The sequence below is a fragment of the Aethina tumida genome, chromosome 7 (genome assembly GCF_024364675.1).
Source record: "Aethina tumida isolate Nest 87 chromosome 7, icAetTumi1.1, whole genome shotgun sequence".
NCBI classification, from domain to species: Eukaryota; Metazoa; Arthropoda; class Insecta; order Coleoptera; family Nitidulidae; genus Aethina; species Aethina tumida.
In genome coordinates, this window is record NC_065441.1 from 15,118,839 (window position 1) to 15,139,853 (window position 21,015).

General features: G+C 29.0%; 1 protein-coding gene across 4 annotated transcripts in view; it reads right to left on the reverse strand.

Moving 5' to 3' along the window:
• Positions 1-20,478, reverse strand: part of LOC109600755 (uncharacterized) — a 62,209-nt gene extending 41,731 nt beyond the window's left edge. For 2 of the 4 annotated variants that reach the window (XM_020016933.2, XM_049969914.1), the window contains exons 1-4: positions 20,384-20,478; positions 2,233-2,354; positions 1,624-1,841; positions 39-596 (exon numbers count right to left, since the gene is read on the reverse strand). In XM_020016933.2, the coding sequence (XP_019872492.2) occupies positions 39-596; positions 1,624-1,841; positions 2,233-2,270 (814 nt within the window). In that variant the 5' untranslated portion in view covers positions 2,271-2,354; positions 20,384-20,478. Of the gene's footprint in view, positions 1-38; positions 597-1,623; positions 1,842-2,232; positions 2,355-8,156; positions 8,208-20,383 lie in introns of all 4 variants that reach the window. The other 2 variants (XM_049969913.1, XM_049969912.1) reach the window with 1 other exon arrangement.
• Between the last annotated feature and the right edge of the window lie 537 nt (positions 20,479-21,015).

The following is a 21,015-nucleotide window of genomic DNA, read 5'->3' on the forward strand; positions in this document are numbered from 1 at the left end:
CAGTTTATGACATTTTTAAATGATGTAGAAGTATGTACCCGTTTCTAGAGTGGTACCAGCTTCGTTCTTCGGCCTGGAATCCCTTCGTTTCTTATGCGCTGAGACAATTTTGGGCGGTGGCGGAGTAATAGAGCTAGAATCCCTTCTGCCGCTTCGTCCACTTTCCCCGCTACCTCTTCTGGATGTCCCATACGAATGTGATGTCGAATCCCTCCTTCCGCTTTTGCTGGATTCGCCGCTGCCCCTTCGATTCGAATTTGGGCTCAAAACCGTTGTGGTGGTGTCTCTCCTCCATAGCTTCGCCACCTCTGATCGGAAGTCGGATAACGCGTTTGTAGCTGAGTCCCTCCTCGACTTCGAGCCCATTGAACGGATACCGGAGTCGGCGCTCGACTCCCGCCGTTTTCTGGTTGTGGTAATCGAAGGTGTGGGTCCCTGCTCCGTCGTCGTTTGTCGACCCCACGGCAAGGAACGGGCCAGATCCGCCAGCGTTTCGCGACGGCATAGTTGCTTCTGTTGTTTTTTCGACGAACCGCTCCAATCTCTTAAGATGTCCGTCAGCTGGGCGAGGGAGCTGCGTCTACGACGAGTGCCACCTAAAAAGATTGATGGATTAATTGACTAACGGAGAATAGCACAGTGTGCAAGTTACATTGTGCTATTTAATGGAAACGAAGCAATAATCCCGGAGCACAAAGAAAACGAATAGTTACTTTAGAACATTAACTCGATGAAACAATCCCAATCCCGTTTGCTACACTAAAAACCCCTTTGACGCAAACATCATCTTTGTGTTAAGTTGTCTCGGTAAAACAAAGTTTAAAGACACTTATCACTCGTAAAGACTTCTGCACTTTGAATCCTAAATACTCCGTCGTAAGCTTTTCAACTTTTACAAGCCAGAATGTGCAGAACCCACAACCGAGGCATTTAAATATCCACGAGAGTTCTCGACTTTTTGCGTCGCGCCGCAAAAAAGAGCTTTTGAATGTTCCGGATGACTTTTTTTCACCGTGCAATTACTCGAAAGTGTGTAGTTACAGGGAATAATAATCTCATTTGCGCTCGCTCATTCAACTGGAATTTAAACGGAAAACATCAAAACGGGGAAGTTTTAACTTTGCACACGTCGATCACAAAAACGCCGCTTTCTAGTAGAATTGATGGATTTGCAATATTTCAAGTTAAAAGTTTAAATCAACCGTGTCGCTTGTTTGTAATATTGTGTATTGTACATTTTTGAATAACATACGATATTGTGGTGCACATTTATAGAATGGTAACTAAAATTGACATCAGGACAGACATTTCCTCCTCGTTTGAACGTTTGACACGCGATAATTGGTTTAACGTCGGACAGGCTGAATTTTATCTTGTTCCCATTCGAACACAAATGGTTCGAGTATTGGACAAAGACGATCGCCGGTTTCCAGTTTATGTGCGAACGCACACATGTCAGTGAATATTTGCAGTGCTTTGATCATACCAGTGAGCGAGTTCGCTTATCTCTCACGTAGCTTTGTTGCCGGTTTCTGTAGCACGAACTGGAGCTTTGTTCGACTCGGTTTCTTGATTCATTAAAAATTGACATCCTATTCAATTTAAAATTGATTAGGAATTTACCTGTGGCGGGAGGCGATGATTCCTGGGTCTCGGTCGGCGGCGAGATGCTGCATATTTGGGTCGAGGAGTCGCGTCTGCCGCCCAATCTTTGTTTGATGGTGGACTCTTCGAGCTGCTCGCGGACGAGATCGTCCCATCCGTTGCCGCCCTGCCACACCAGACCCACCTGGTGCGACAGGATTGGCAGGTTGCACACGAAGCAGATGGCTGTCATGGTTCTAAAAGTCAACAAATCAATCTTCTGTAATCCTTTTATGGCCCAGAAATGTGAGACGCAAAAGATCAGACAACAGCATGAGCCTGATCTTTGCATACAAGTGCAAGAAGTGCGTTACTAACCTAGCATGCCTCAGGAAGAGCACCAACATATTAAACAACACCAAAGGTAGTGACACAACAACAACAACAACAACAACAACAACAACATAAGGTCAATAGTAACAACAACAACAACAACAACAAAAACAATAAGGAAAAGAACAGCACGTGACGCCAGCTTGTAATCTGCCTTAGCCCGTGTGGTGATGGTGATTATAATTTAAGAACTGCTCAAGAATAAAAGATCTGATCTGTTTGTTAATTTTTTTAGAACCGTTGCAAAATGCGGACCTGTAGTGTCGGAGACGCGGGGAGGGTATCTGGGACATGGTTCATTCTTTCCTCGATCTGTTGCGTTCAAGAAATCCGGCCTGCAGCTGCTCCCGATCCGCGTCCCGTTCTCGCCGGATCACCTGCTGGACATCGAGAATGCACACACTTAATCTAAATCTGAGACTACTGGGGTTTGATGCAGGTACACATTGAGACATTTTAAAGGGGAAACATTTATAAATATGTATAAAAAATTATGATTAATGATTAAAAACAATGGAAATAAATTAAAAGACAGCAATTAAAAATTTGAAACGCCTTCCAATTTTTAAAATATATAATTTTAATATAAAAATAAATAAATATAATAAAGGAAAATTAATAGAAAACTTTAATTTAGTTATACTTTTGATATTCTTTCTGATTATAGACTTTTCTCAAAAATTTCATATTTTTATCACTATAAAAAATATTAATTAATTAGATTTTAATAAACGACAATAAAATTAATTGTAAATTTAAGAAAATTCATTATTTTAATTAGTGATGCACTTCAATCTTTAAACAGTTAATTTAAAAAATGTATAAAAATATTAAATAAATTTTTGAAACTTTTTGTTTGGATTTGAATTTCCTCGATTAAAAGAATTTAAAGATATTTTCAATATGTTTCATTTTGACTAGTAATATTGTTTGAACCTCTCTTTATGGTCAGTGTATTAAATTTATTTTACTTTGTAAATATTTAATGCACGTAAAAATAAATAACATTTCAGTTCGTATAAAAGTTTTATGTCCAAAAAACGAAAATATTTAATACACGTAAAAATAAATAATGATAACTTATTTTGTGGATTCGAATACACATTTTATTCGGTTTATTCTTAATTTATCTGTTGTTTCCACAGTAATATGTGACAAAGAGGGCTTTCTTTTGAACATGACCATTTGAGTCAACAACAAATACTCCATCAAAAGACAAAATTATTTGCTGATTATTTCTGCTAGACAAAATCACACATTCTCTACAACCTGACTTGGTGAAGATATTGGAATCACTGTAGGGTTGTATGAAGCTGATTTTAGAATCAGAGGACGATTTTGGCACTCTCTGTTAAGCAGGAAGTTCTGTAACAGTGAGGAGTAAAATTTCTTTAGAGACAAGCATAAAGTTGTTCTTCAACCAATTATTATTCGGTTTGTTTATAAATTTGAACCAGATTTTGTTTTTGTAGACGACAATACTTGTTATCATCATAACATATACAATCTACCCTTTTTGTGTTATAATCATTTTGATTATACACACATAAATATTAATACTAATTTTATTATGCATTAACTCATAATCTTCAGGAATTAAGTAGCGAAACAGCGGATGATTTCGTCAGCTAATTTATCTAAACGTCGAATTAAGCGGATTACAATTACAACAGTTAAAAACCTCGACTAAATTTGTACATCTCAAACCGAACTTAATCCCTTTCAGACATAAGTAAACTATCTCGTTAATTAGTCTCCGTCCTTTCATACATTTTGTCCTCTTACGAGTCACTTGAAATTTCAATTAAACTCGAAAAGTTTGTTCCAAACCTCATCAAAAATTTGTTAAATGATCCTTCGTCGAAAATTCCCGCTGCACTTAGTCGAGTAGTACAAACAGGAAGGGAGGAAACATGAAATCTGAATTGCAGAGTGGCACGTGCACAATAACACAACCAATATAATCTACACGACTGTAATAAGCGAAGTTTTCGTCTATCAATTACCACTAGTGAATGCGCCCGCCATTGATTCACGTTTCAAATTCGATACTTTTTGTTTCGGGGCCAATTAAATTTGGATTGCCTGCCGATTTTGGGACGATTTAATCTAATGCAATTTAGATCTTCGCCAATTTATCATTGATGCCTCGAGGTATTACGAATTGATATTCGAATTTAATTGGAATTGATCGAGTTAATGAAATTTAAGTCTTAAGATTTATGTCTAATTAAAAGGACAGTTACAGGACAGAATTTAAATATTAATAAAAAAATAATCAAAAAGGAGGTATTTTGGAATTTAATTAAAATCTGTATTTGTAAATAAAATTATTAAATATTAATACATGTATGTCTGTTTATGAATCTTCTACAATAAATGACGAAAATTATATATTAATTAAAATATATAATTTAATTTAATAACGTAAAACATGATAACTTTTTATTAAAATATCCCCATTATATGTTCGAAATTTAATATGTTTGAACATAATAGTTATATAAAATTAAATTCTGTCTCTCAATATTTACAAAATTCATAATTAATTATTTTTGTTTGCAATTTGAAATAAAGGGATGAGATTTATGAATTACTGTTAATATCCGCAGTAAAATGACTAGCATTGGATTCGTTCCATTTTTATATAAAATTTATTAAAATGTAGATAAAAGAGACAGAAATTACCATTATTCTCATATCTAGGATAATTTGTCGACGACAAACGTTCGTTCAATGTCCATATTTCGCGCTGAGAAACTTTTTTAATAAATTCCCGCCGAGCACAACTTAATATTCATTATAACATTTCACAGTGGAGCATGAAAAAATAATAATAATGATAAATACACCGTATATTTCACTTCGCTCTCGTCTCACATTCAAATGATCTCGGCTCGAAAATGGACGGATAACAAGTGAAATAGTGTCGTGAATAAATGAAGAATAATTAAGAACCGCTCTACGTTTTCCATTATCGTTCGACATTTATCAATTATTTAGTGATTTATGCATCGATTTACTGTCGGCGAATCTATTTTAACGGTCACCCCTTAATTTGGCACATGAATTCTATTAAATTTTCAATACGGCCCGATTCCCATTTTACTTTAAAACCATTATTTATGTACTGTTCAATAATAATTATTTTCATTAGAAATTTACTAATATACTTCGTGATAATTGAAATAAATTAAGTTAAAACTAGTATATTTTAATTTGGGTAAGTTGCTCTATAATAAATTACTTTTATATAATTCGCACTTCTCAACTAAATTGCTTTATCGATCTTTTACTTCTCACTAAGTAAATTAAAGTTCTTTAATCTCTTTTAGTTTTGTTCTTAATTATTTAAGTGAATTACTTTTTTTGTTTTGGAATAATAAAATGATTATTTGATTTATTTATGCATTTATAATGTAAATGTATATCAAATTTTAGTTCAAAGGAAAATATAATTGTTTTGAGAGTTAAAAGCACATTATAAAATAATAAATAGCATATTATATTATAACAATATAATTTAATTAATTAGCATTGGTTCAATAGAATTTAAATATAAACATATGAATTTAATTATACATAAAATATTATGTTTTAACAATAAACATTTTTGAAGTAGATAACTTGAATTATTTCAATAATTTAATAATAGTTTTATTAAAAAATGTAATATTCAGCAAAATTAAACAAAATTACTAATTTCACTAAATTCCTTGGCAAATGTAAATTTGCTTTTGAACATGATGCCACAATGTATAATTGAATTGCAGTCTGGTGAACGTGGGGGCCCCTGAATCTGAGTAATGTAATGATTTTGTAACCACAAATATATGTCTTACACGGTGAGGTCAGACAAAAACAAAATCTGGTACAAATTCTTGAGCAAATGGAATAACCAAGTTGTGATATTGTTGACAATTCATAGATTCTCTGCTTAATATGAGAACTTCCAGGCTGATCCTAAGATCAATTTCATGCAACCTTCTTCTGATGATAGAGAAACTTACAGTGTTTCCAACGACTGCACGAAGCCTGGAAGTGGGGAATGTGAGATTTCGTCTAGCAGAACTAATGAAAAAACACTCCAGTCTTCTGGTTGTAGCCCATTGTTCACCACCACCATGTCGTATATTGGTATATTGTGGCAATATGGCAACAAAATCTTCAGAAGTCTCCATTGAAGCATTTTACGTTACTAACAAGAGATAAATTAAGAATACACCGAATAAAATGAATTCAAATTCACAAATTGCGTCTTTTGGAAATAAAAATGTTGCAACAACTAAAATGTTGTTTATTTTTATGTCTTTTAAATATATAAAAAGTAAGATAAACTTATATACTTCAAAATACTTATAAATATTCAAATAATAGTACTGGCCTAAATAAAATATATTGAAAATACAGTCGGACCATACTTCAAAGCTACATATTCCTGGATAAGAGTTCATCAAGGTTTACAAAAGTCAATAAAATTTAAAAAATCAAAACAGTGTTTTGTTTATTTCCTTGCATTACCAGTGTAGGGATTGTCTATAAGACATAAGTGGTCGTAGTCTGTTTGAGCATAAGACAGGAATCATCGGAAAGGAAAAACCTCGAGGAGTTTATAGAGACAGAAGAAAGTCGACTTGAGGATTGTGCCAAATATTTAGTTCGACTTATCAAGATATTCGAGAAATCGAAGTTCGAATTTTGCCTCGAGTTATCGAAATTTGACTGTAATTTAATCTATTTTATTTAGGAAATTCTAAACATCCACTTCAATGTAACTAGTCATAAAACAAATTAAAAAAATATAACAATATAGTAGTCTTAAAAATTAATTTAAACAGGGTTTAATTATTGTTTTATGTGTAAATAATATTTGAAAAGACAAATTGACTTTTTAGTTATAACGAAAAATGGATTAATTAAACACAATATTGCAAAATTCTGTATGTGTATGGACAACATAAAATCCAATAAAATTTTGTATAGTATATGACTTTGTTATAAATGGAGTTTAAACACAAACAGTGAAATTTAGCTGTACACAAAAGTCGAAATATGTTTGATCAATATTTAATTTTCTGCAATAAAAAATGTATCAAACAAAACTACAGAAACAATATTTGAAAACTGCAATTTTCATCTAACATTAAGGGAAAATGCATTTTGAAGTTGATTAAAATATTGAATCAAAGAGTCAATTTTAAATATAAAACGAAGTATTTAATAACGTTTTTGTATTAAACGTTTAACGCAATTGCAAAATACATATTTTTTTATTTATTTTGCAATCTATTAACTTTTAAATACAATTCAAATATAAAAGAGTCGACTGCATCAATAACTAACTAAAGCTTTCGCATTTAAATCACTGTTGGCTTTTTTTCTTTGAATAAATTCCCGTTCCGCATAAACCGAAGCTCTCAGCGTAAAATATGTAAAAGGAAGCTTTATGAATGTTTTAAAGGGCGTTAATTGTTCATTGTGACGGCATTTTTTGTACTTTACAGTTACGAGTACACAAAGCCGGGCATTAAACTATAATTAACGCATTAAACTTAATCTCGGAACCCTTTTTATGACTCCGGTGCTGAATATATTTTGATGACTGGACGCAAAATCGAAATGATCACACAGTTTATTACACAAAAATTATTAATAACCAGGTACAAAAACTCATCGGTGTATTTTTTAATCTAAACACAATGTATTGTTGGAAAATTGCATCCGTGCAATATGTTTTTGTATTCGTTTCAATGGACATACACAAAATAACAATCAATAATTGTAATTTAGTTCCGTTAAGTCCGAATGGATTTAGCGTGTAATGGGGGTTCCCTTTTTTTATTGCCGCAATAACAACGAAAACAGATTATTTCAGGTTATTGGAACAGATGCGGAACATTTGTAAAACATGCAGTTTTCAGGCAACGGATTAATTTTACTTTTGTTGTTCGGGAAAATTGGAAGTCTTTTAAAGAAGTGGCATGCACCCTTTAAAAGAGAACAAATTAAAGAACATTTCACTGAAAACGTAAGCTTACAGTTATGTTTAAAATTGCGTAAAACTGTAAAAGTTTAGTTTTCAGTGAAAACGTTTGTTGTCTGGTAGAAAAACAAAAGAACTGAATGCAAAATTGATTATTAATAAAAATAGGTAAAGTTGTGTGATTTCGTCAACTTACTGGAATATACTTTCACGGCCCCTCTCCCTTCTGATGGAATATCGTCGGCTCCTATTGGAATAACATTCAATCGTTAATCAATCAATCAATATCATTGCCAAACATATGCAAATTGACAATTTATACTCGACAAATTCATATGGGTTTGCATGCTTAAATTGTGAACCTACAATTTAATGTTGGCGAGAAAAATTTTGGGTTTTGATTCAATTAAAATTAACATCTGTATCATTTTATTGATTTTCCAATCAAAGTCGTGCACATTTACTGGAATAAATTCGATTCGTTTGGACTTGAATTGGAATAAACCGGTCGAGTTTTATTAAAACCGCATTATTCGGTTCGTTTATGTGAACGCTACGAACGACGATGCCATTTCGGCAAAGTGCACTTTCAACAATGGTCTTTTACCGCGACAAAATGAGCCATACAAAACACCACCTGCTACGAAATTCCACTTTTCCATCTATTTATGCGGTCTTACTATGTAACTACTTTTTAAAACTCTCTTACTTTTATATCACATTGTTTTTATTGGATTATTCCGAAACATAATATGTGTATTGAATTTAAAGTGATGGTAATGTAATAAATATAAAATTTTTAAACAACAGTATTTGAATAAATAATTCTGTATATATACGAGGTAATCCACTTAACTTATTCTTTAGAAGTTTATATAGAGTGCCAATTATAACTTGACTTGTATTATGTTTCTAATTTATTTTGTACAAAATTTCCGGTTTCGCCGGACATAAACTTTGTTACTCTCAACTCAGGACACCTTTTTGGATTTTTAAATTCGACATATAATTGCAATTAATAAGTTATTTTTTTTTTTAATAATATTAATAATAATAATTTAATGAAATTAAAATGTATGTAAAGGCATCAATTTTGATGCTGGAATGTTCAATTTTGGAATATATGTTAACCGAAGAATCATCTATAAGGAACTATTATTAGTAATCCCCAATTTTATACAGGGTGTTCGTTATTTACATTTAATTTCTTAGAATAGCATCTTAGAACATCGTAAGTAACTTTAGTTTCAACCTCATTATGTATGTTTTAGTTTAATTAAATTGAATACTAAAGATCGTTTACATTGCTATAGGTACAAAAAATGTATATTAACAGAAGCTTTAAGCCAAAAATGTTATCCAATACAAAACAAAAGCCATTCATGATACACTAATATTACCACACATAGTAAAATGAGTGTTATTTTACTTTTTTGTTAAATTCTCTGTTAATAATCATTTTACATATAGGGAATGCTTATACCATTCGAAAGATTTTTTAATATTCAATTTGATTAAGCTAAAAAATACATGGTGTACCAATGAAAATAATAAAGATAAAGATGTTTTAAGATACATAAAATTATTCGTAAATAACGGGCATCCAAAAGACAGTACCAACACTAATCTTATAGAATGGTTCTTGTAAATGATATTTTCATTATTAAAATTGGTGGCTTTACAGACATTTTAGTTACACCATGAATGTGTCAAAATTAACTACTTAAAAATCCATTAATATATATATATATATATATATATATATATATATATATATATTTTAAATAAATTAGAAAACTAATTCGTGTTGTAATTAATATAAACATTTCAAATCAATAACTTTCTCCATAAGTTAGGTGAATCACCCTATATATACATTTAAATAAAACTAGAAATAATTATTAAAACTACAGAAGAAGTCAAGTCAAGCAATATTTATTTAACTAATAAAATTTTACAGAACAAAATTATATACCATTACTAAACTTTCTGATAAATTCAATAAATGCTTATTATATAAAAGGCAATTATTAATAACGCATGAATTAATAATAAAAACATTCCTAAACCTACTGAGAAATGCAATAAACTTTGATTTTATTAAATAAGGTCTTTTTTAGTAACTAAATTTAATATTATATACAGTGTGGCCTATTTGAAAGCAGTACATCTTCATAAAATTTTTATTTTCTGTCTGATTTTTACAATTTTTTTTTTTTTCAATTTTAAAGCATAAAAACTTATTCCTATAGATAAAAGAACACATTTTTTGACCCTAAAACAAAACCTACTAGTTTATTTTTTAGACATGAGAATTAAAGAAATCATACTAGCAATTTTTTTATAGAAAATCTGGCTACAGTACTGGATTTAGCACCCTCTGAAATGGATATTTACCAAATTTCATAAAAAATTATTAATATTCATAATTCTGTGGACAAATTAAAACCACATTCTTCTTATGAAATTTATTTTTTTAATTATTATTGTATTGTAGTACAATCATGAGGGAGTTAGTGTCATTCTCATCCTTAAAAATGGCCCTTAGCGTAAATTAGAATAAGTATATTGTTTGTTTCCTATTGTTAGTATTTGTTAATAAAGTATTTGGTGTATATTTGGATTCTGTGTTTATTTGAGCTACCCCCAACCCCCAATAAGTCACAGGTGTGACAATATTATACTAATACTATACTAATAATACCATATTTATACTAAATCTCAGTTCGTAAAAGAATGAATGAATCATATGCAGAAATTACTCCAGAATCATTGTTGCTAGTATGATTTCTTCAATTTTCATGACTAAAAAATTATTTTGTAGGTTTAGTTTTGTCAAATAACTTGGCATTTTGTCTGTAAGTACATAATTTCAAGCTTTAGCATTGAGAAAAATGTTTATCTAAATCGGACAAAAAATATATATTTTATTGAAGTGTTCCGTTTTCATATGACTCACACTGTATATACATAATTGAGTTCTAATTGTAAGCTAAATTTGGGATGTATATCTTTTATATAAAAATTGTGTTAAAAATAATAGGAATTATATTCTTTTTTGCATAAATTAGAATTTTCTACGATAAAAATTAACAGTAAAATTTAAAAAAAAAAAATAATGCACATGTGCCTGACGGCTTTTGATTGTTTACATTATGTCTTCGTATAAAATTAATTTGTTTCTGTTAATATTATTCCTTGAATAAGTATTGGATATCTAAATCTTCGATCATCTTTAAACTAACGAAATATTCAAATATTTATTTATATAATATAATCTCATAACATAATCTAATTTAAATAAAAACAATGTAATCTAGTTGCATAAAACATCATGATAACATGATTGGTAAGGTACGCCAATTTTGATGTAATTTTAGTAGACATTGTCTAATAAACAAAATTCTTTACTTATTTTAGTGTTGAAGAAAGTGCTACAGAAGATTGTACATATATGGTTTATATTAAGATTAATTTAACTCAATATATAATCCTTGATTATTAATTAGAAAATATATGCTTTTAGATATTTAAACGTTTAATTAATTGCAGTTGTCAAAATACCTTCAACACAGCTAAATTGATGTAACTTTAGAATTGGGACCCAACTCAAAAACTTTCGGGTCCCCAAATTCAAACAATTCCTGCACTGAAGGAAATAAATTAATCCCGGAGAATAGAATTCCTTCTGCAGCCGCAAGTAAAAGTGTGGATTTTCGCAGTGTAACAAATGGCTTAATAAATCCTTATTAATGGCACAGTAAGTAAAAATTTCCTGTTGAAGCGACCGTATTTACAATTAGACATTGTGCATTTGAATTGTATTGGTTATTAATAGTGTGCTGGGATTATCAAATCGGTTGATCCGGATTAAATCTGTTGGGATTATTGTTAGGAATGTTGCCGAAACTCGATATCAATTAGCGATCACAATGAATATTACCGTGCAACGCGATCGCTCCATTTATCAAAGGAACTGTGTTCGATGCAACATCGCAAACCTATTAATCCTCGTCAACAGCACAACGTTTAAACATCCAAAACAACCGATTTTACAATTCAACCGCATTGAAAGCCGTCCCACATTAAAATCGTAGGTGGATCACGTCAACGTCCCGGCTGAAATGAAAATCGTCCGTACGGAATGAGAATCAGATCCAGATTCAGCCTCGGCATTATCCGGGATCGGGGATTCATGGCTTTGGGTCGCGGGGGCCATTACAAATTTACATAATGCGCCCCGAAGCTGTTGCTGATTCTGTTACTGCTACTGTTGCTTTTGCCTTCTCGACAACACAAACTCCACGACCTCCTTCTCCCGTCTCCCGCGAACGTTTCCAACGTCCAATTGTTTCGCTGGCTCGCAATATTGAACATGTCCGTCTTTTTAAAGGGAAAAACGTTTTAATGAACAGCTCCGTGTGCCTTTTTGTGAGGCATAAAAGAGAGATGACAGAAAAAAAATGTTAAAAAGTTCGTGTTCAGTTTAATAAACTATTCTGGAATAATTGTTTCCTTGATTAAATTCAAGAAACAGGCGTAAAAGGTGGAGATTGTTATTGTGCGATGTGAATAGACTGGAACTTAATTAATGCTCTTCTAATGAACAATTTTAATGAAAATAAATCACTTAAAATAGACTGAGAAATGGGGAAATATTTTTCAGTTTCATCATTTGGAAAATTTATTAAAGAATACCTGTTTTAAAATATTATATGATATTAAAATAAGTATAATATACTGCGGGTCTTTTGAAATGGATAATTACTAGTAATAAAACTAATATCACTAAATACCCTGGGAAATTAACAAAGTAAAATTAATTAAAATTAAAAAAAGAGATTAAGCGGTACTTTTTTCCAATCTTAGTTAGTCCCTTGTCGTTTTATGAACAGATTCCACCCTCTTTGGCACATTCAAAATTAGTGAACAAATAAATTCTTGATTAGCATTAGAATGATCAGTCAAATAAAAATTTTTATGGCTATTAATTACAGTGTGGGACATTGTCATAAAATTTGTATCCCTACAGTGTAATTTTTGAAGCATAAAGATTGAATTGAATCATATTAATAACTTTAAAAAGCACTAACTACACTACTGGTTTAAATACCTCTGAAATGGGTATATACTAAAATTCATAAAAAAATATGTACATTCATACTTCTGTGTAAAAATTAAAAATCTTATTCTTTTTTTTTATTTATTTTTTTAATTAAGTTGCCTGTGGAATAAATTGTCGAAAAAATCACAAATTATCTTTCAACAATATTCAAATAGTATTCTAATAACACTATTCATTAAAAATAATAAAGATAATTTGTGCTATTTTTGAATGTTAATTCCTAAAAAGAATATCATTTTTAATTTTTCCACGGAATTAAGACTATGCATATTTTTTGTGAAATTTAGTATATAATCATTTGAAGAGGTGCTTAATCCAGTGGTGTAGTAATTATTTTTTTTTTCTTTTTTATTTAAAATTACTGTAGTTTATTTTTTTTTCTTTTTTATTTAAAATTACTCAAAAATATACAAAATTCAACAACTCCAAAAAGTATTTAATTAATTTTTGTCAAAATTATTATTAATAGATAATTTAAATTCATGAACATTTTAGGATTCATGTAAAGTCTTCTTTAATAAAACAAATAAAATAAAATAAATAAAATATTCTGATATTTCATAGTTTATTTTGAGTTTTTCATTTTTTTAAATTTCTGAATAATGATGAGTCTCTAATTTTTTAATAAATTTTTCAAATAAAATAAAATAATTAAAAGATAATTGTTCTTTTTAAAATTTATCTGGAATATTTAATACAGAATAATAACATTTAAATTTTCATTTTCAAAAAAAAAAATTAAATAATTATTACTGAATATATTGAAAATATTTTTTTGTCTATTTAATCTAGGGAATACAAATTATCTTCTTCCAAAGACAGCAGTGTCAGAACAGTATAATAAACTATTAAATGTCATTATTACTTCTCAATTTTACTTCCCACAAAGAAATTTGTTAAGGTACATACAAAACGTAATATATTTCTGAACGATAGAAAACATGGGTGGTCAAGTTAATTTACGAAAAAGCGTTCCGTCCCGAATTTCCTAAATTTAAATAAATGCCCGCAATCCCAACAAAGTTGCCTGTGTCGTTTGGCTAATTGGAGTTTACCAACTTTATTCCGTCGACAGGAGAATAAATAAATTGTCTTTGCGTCCCTACTCGTTATTTATCTCCGTTTTACTTTTAACTTTTGTTTCTGCCGCATTTTATTTATCCCAAACCATTAAATATTGTTGTTTTCCTGCGGTCTAATAAACAATTTAAACGGACCGCATGCGATTAATGTATTTTGACCGAAACCGTTCGGTGCAGATGTTTCTCATTCAGCGTTATAACGATTCGAAAATTGATAAATAGCAAAAACAAAAAAAAAAGAAAGAATGGTCGCCCGAGTCAGGACCGACGTTTCGTGACCGGATCGATCCGTTGACAATTTGGGCGGAATGGTTTTCGGTCCGGGACGCTGAAAATTGTGTCATGCAGTCTAATGAACCGGAGCGGGGAACGGATTCGTTCACTCGCCGTGCCCAAGATGATTTTCATTCTTGTTTCATTGTTGTGTTTTACGGGCGCACACTCCTGCGGATTTTGTTTTTCTATAAATGTGTTCACTTTGATAAAGTCTTCTAAAAATATAAAATTCTCAAGTTTTTCTTGTAAACACTTCAGAATATAATTTTTTATTTACAAATTCTTAATTTAATTTAACTGTTCCTTTAATTTTGTTTTTAGTAAGATGAAAAAGGTTTTTTTCTCAACTTGTCTCAGTTTGTTAAATTAATATTTAGTTTTCAAAACACTAAAATAAAATCAATAATATTTTCAAAATTCATTAAACTCATGTATTAGTTAAAATAGGTAAAACAAATTTTATATATTTTAATTGTAAATTTGTGCTACAAAAAATCAATATTTAAAAAGATAAAATTTGAAAATTTAATTTTTTTTCAATCATTCAAAAATGATAATCTCAAAAAACACGGCATTCACTTCATTTTTGATATTATAATTGTTTTAAAAAATGGATAATTTATTTCCATTAAAATTTTAGGATTCTGTATGTATATTCTGTATATTGTGGTATACTGTGGTGTATTCTTTAATAAAATTTATAAATAAAATAACATAAAATAAAAAAATCATTTTGATATTTCATAGTTTATTTTGACTTATTTATATCTATTAATATTTCTAAATAATGGTCGTTATCTAATGAACTTTTGAAATGATCTAAAATTGGCAAATGGCAAGCTTGATAAAATTTTTTAATAAATTACTCAAAAAAAAAAAAAAATATTAACAGGTAATTTTTACTTTTCAAAATGTAACCCCTTAAAAAATGTTACATATGCAATAAAATTTTGATTTTCCATTATTTCTTTGATTTATTTTAATTTTTGAATACAATTGAATGGCATTTGTTTCTTTTTTAAATTTATAGTAGTTTTTAGAAAAAAATATTAAATTTACCATTTTTATTTCCAAATAAAATTTTGGTTATTTCATTTATTTCTTGTAATATAAAAAATGGTTTTAAACATTCTCATCTCAACTTCTTTGTAAAAAAAGTACAACGTAAAAAATTTAAAATGGCAAAATTTGTAAAATTAATATTTATTTCTGAAAAACACTAAAATAAAATTTATAAAATGAGTAAAACAAATTTTATATATTTTGACAGAAGAGAAAGTGATGTATACAGAATCAATAATTAATAATGATACAGTAAGAAAATTTTGAAAAAAATTGAAATTATACAGCATAAATAAGATTTTTATTTCTTTTTTAAATCATTCATAAATGTGTTTGTCAATTTTTGATTTTATAACTGTGATTTTATAACGGATTCATTTTTTTTTTAAATTTGAAAGATAACACACAAAGACGAAGATATATTTCATAAAATCTCAGAGAAAACGGAAGTAGCCGAATTATCATCGAATATCCTATATTTAAATTATCAAAGTCCACGGCTTACATCTGTACTAAAACATATTTTTCTAAAACCGATTATCCCAAATGGGAAAAAAAGTAATTCCAGTTTTACCTGTTGCACGAACGATCGATATGTCGTAGGAAACTGGATGTGAATGGGATCCAGGATTATCCAGGAGTGAAGTGCCCGTAAAAAGTCAATAGGGTTTACAAACTAGTGATGTCGATGTCTCTGCACCGAACAATGCCACTTCGCAAACTGGACACGACTTGTTACGAGAATCTTTGCTTTTGATGCCTCTTTTGTCCAGCCCGTTCATCATTGCGACGTTAATTAAGAGACCAGTACTTAATTGCCTTTTATTACTAATAGGAACAATGTAATAAAAGAAATAAAAGTTTCTAATATTGTCCTTTGTTTTAATTTATAAATTACTATTTTTAGATTTCTTTGTGTCGCTTGACTTTTGGTCGAAATTTAAATTTTTGTATACGAAAAACAAATCCATAAAACGTTTACATTTGAAATAAGTAAAAGCTTCGAATAATCGATGATAAATCACCGGCAATATTCGCCCGGTAATTGAATGGGCGTATTCGAAATTGCCATCAATAAACTTCTTATTACAATAATCTGTCCCCATTTTACTTTATTATTCATACACGAAACAAACATATCATTCATTTTTGTGAAAAGGGTTTCTTGAAGTCTAATTAAATGACTTTGATACGGTTATTGCATGAAATAATTTATTTCTTATTAAAATAAAATTTTATTCTAAAATAGCAAGAAGAAAGTTAATGCTTGTTAAGCCGTAATATACAATACTAATTTTAATATTGGGGAAAAATTCAATTAAAGGAGAGGAAAAAATTTACATAAAGTTTATTGAAATTAAAATTCAGGAACAATAATCTTTTGTGTACGCCTTATTTTTATGGTTTTGTCCCCAAACCGAATGCGAATGTTAATTAAAAGTTCTTTCAATTAAAAGAATACAACAAAGTGCTTTTTATATTTTTGTACTCCTATGTCCTTTCATTTCATTCAAATTATTTTCCTATTTAATTAATATTAGAATATAAATTAAATTAATTAAAATGTACTAGTTTTCAAACTTTCTTTCATGCGTATTTTTATAATTTAGTATTAATTAAAGTACATCACTTTTGTTATGTTTTCCAAAAAAACTAAATATAAAATCATTGTCTTTTCCGATTACAATAATTTTACAAGTTTATCTCCCATAAAAACTCAGCTTATTGTCTGAATCCTCTTTGAAACGGTTGTTTTGCTGAATTCTAACATAAATTTATTGCGTTTCACGCATCTTTTGTCCGTTTCAATTAAATTAAACGCCGTTTTGTTCCGCGTTGGAATTGTACTTTTCTCACCAATTAATTTACACGTTCTACACAACACGCAATTTAAAACCATGAGGATAAATCCTCGCACGACATTTACTTTTGTAATAAATTCCGTCGGATGAATTTTTTTACATTTGATTCAATTTTTTGTTTAACATAAAATAATATTTTGTAATTATTAAACATGGCTAAACTCATCAAAGGGATTAATAAAACGAATTTAATTATTTAAAAAAATGGCGAATGCGCATTTCAAATTATTTTGTTAATGACTATTTATTTATTTATGTTGTTTTGTATATTTAATATTACTATAATTTTGTGCAGCATGTATAATAATATGAAATATTAAATATAATGATAACATAAATATTTAATTTTACGACTGTTTAAAAAATGGTGGATGCGATGGATTATTATAATGAAAAATAAATTATTAATTATTAACATAGTTTATTTAAATAAATAATCGTAAAATATATATAATATAAAGTAACAATGTATTTGTTTGTTATTCATATATTGTAATTCATTTCAATTAAATTTAACATACTACTGTATTTGTATCAATCAAATGTTTTTGCTTTTGTTCCAATAGTAATTTTTACAAGTCTTTTTTATGATTGTTCAAACTAGGGTTTTATACTTAAATTATTATAATTTTTAAAGTAGATCAATGCATATTTCAACATTTAAAAGTTTATATTTTAGGACTAGTTCAATTGAATAAATCATAATTTGACATTGATTTTAAATAACAGTAACTTATTGTATTATTTATATTATTTTATTACAATAAATATGATGCATACATCAATGTTTCATTGCAATTGCGGAATTAGTATTTAACTTCGGGCTTTTATGTTACTAACTTATAATTAATATATGGTTGTATTAATTTTAATGACAATATAAATTTTATTTATTGCTTTTAACTTTGAATATTTTGCTGTTATTGATATGAAATCCAGTTTCAATGAAGTCATGTGGCATAAATACATATTTTATATTAATAATTTAGATAAAATCTGTTTGATTGTTATGTTTTAGTAATAAGCACATAATAATTTAAATTTTACAGAAAATTATAATAAAATTAAAATTGATATAAAATTTAAAAGCCCGTTTCCACAACATTAAATAAAAGTGACTGAAAAATATTTCAAAATATAGTTCAAATAAATTCCTGCCTGAGATTTAACATATATTTTTTTTCGATTCAAATTGAACAGATTCCCTCAAGCATCGTAAAAACTGATAAACACGCTCCGACGAATCTTAAACTTGATCCGTCCCACATAAATAAACCGGAATCCGGTATAAAATCCAAAAACTCCGCTCTCTTATCTCTGATTTTCCTCCACCTTTTCCCGACTAACAAAGAAGCAAAAAAAACGTATTCGTACGGTCGATAATTATAATATTCCCGTTTTCGGGGCGTGATTAATTGCACACGTCCAAGCCGTTTACGTTGCGCCGCCGACAGGAAAAAAAGGCGTTAATGCGTTTTCCGGGCTGATTAACATAATACGTGGCATTTTCGTAATTTCGTTCCTTCGTGCCGCTTAATAATACTTAATAAACAATTAAATGCGGGGAGTGTGTGTGTTGGCGAAAGTAATTTTTCGTTGTTAATTAAATTTCAATTAGGGCTTTGGATGGAAATGCGTTCTCAGCTTTCCTTGAAACTTTCATCAGGCTCTGCCTTAAATCTAGATTATGCAGGATACGTTTTTAACTAAAAGGAATTTGTGTTTAACAGGATTTCATGCATATTCATACATTAACAAATTTTAAACATTTTGTTAATGTAATTATTTTTTGTTTTTTTTTTATAATGTAAATTTCAATTTTGGAATTCTAAAATATATCTAGATTCTGTTAGAATTTATGTAGTTTAATCATTTAAATAAGAATATTTAAGAATTCCGATTTTAATTTAAACCTTAAATATTCAAATATAGAAAAACTAAAAAAATATTAAATATTTTTTCTTAAAAATTCTAAATATTATTCATTATAATCATAGCAGAAACTATTTTTTGATTATTTTCTAAAATAAAAAATAGTCCAAAAAATGAAAAGAAATAATTATTAATATTAAGAAAGAATAATTACAAGAAAATATATATATATATATATATATATTAATAAATATTAAAAAAAATTCTAAAATTTTAATGAATCTTTTTATATAAAATAATTATGAAAATTAATCATTTAAATATTTTTTTTTAAATATTTTGCAATATGTAATATAATAATAAATATTAAAAAAAATCAATAATTATTAAAATTAATCTTTTTGAGTAAAATAATTACGAAAATTAACCATTTTAATAAATTATAATAATCATTAATAAGTTATTTAGTTTTAATATATATATTTTTCAAAATTTTTTACAAAATTTTTAATATATTTTTTTAATATTTTACAATATATAATTTGATAATTTTATTAATAAAATTAATAAATATTCAAAAAAATTTAAAATTTTAAAAATCAATTTTTTAATACATATTTAATTTTATTAAAAAGAAAATTAAAATTTGAACATGATATTCTTCCTTTATTGCATCATAATTTCTAATATTTTTGGGAAAATTTTATTAAAACAATTTTTTAAATTAATTTTTTGATAAATGTCAAAAAATATGTGTTAAATTATTTTCTCTTTTTTTAAATTTATTTAATGTGCAAATTTTATTAGGAAAGAGATATTAATTCAAAAAAACTTGAAAAGTCCAAACCCAAGAACTAAAAAGGAAACAGCATCCGTCGGAAGTCTTCCGTCCAGAATCCGACAGGTGTTCACAATAAAGATGACGATGTGCATAAAACATTTAAACAAAATGTGACACTCACAACGGGAACACTCATAAATGTGAAACGATCAAACATGTACACCAATCCAAATGGGAGAAAAGGGAAAAAATCTAAAATTAAAAAAAAGAGAAATATATAACTAATTAAATAAATAATTAAAAAAAAAAAAAAACGATAATGAAGAATGACGTTCGAAGTACACACACAAATCAGAAACTTACATAGATGACCGTTCACGGCACTAGATCATGCTTGTTGGGGCGGCTCGCTGTGGCACTCGCACCCGCACACTCGCACCCGCGCGCGTCGACACGTGCAGTCGCGCGACTACGTCGGCCGTGGCACACGGTGGAATGGTAACTGGGGGGCAGAGAGCCACCGCGGCGGCGGCGGTGGCGGCGGCGGCTTCGACGCTGTGACGTCAGACGCGCGAAGGGTGGGGGAGGCCGGGCCCAACAGGTGAGCCCGGAATGGGTCTGGGGCGGGGGGTCCGCACCACGGGGCCGGGACAGACCAGACGACCTCAATTTCTGCCCACAAGATCAACTCGGGTTTTTATTTTCGCCACTGCACCATACCATATTTATCTCTTTCTAATCACTCAGATTTCAATAAAATCGAATATTTCGATATTAAAAAAAAAAAATACTTTTTTGTTATTTGCTATTAATTAGTGCTGCTAATAAATCAGAATGTTCATATTTTATTGCATCCGTAAAAATATATAAATTCAGAAATTTAATTTAAATATTATTTGTATGTCAAGGATTTAATAATTTAATTAATATTTATATGTAAATATTTTTCTATTCAACAAATATTTAATAAACGCATATAAATTGGAAAACAATAA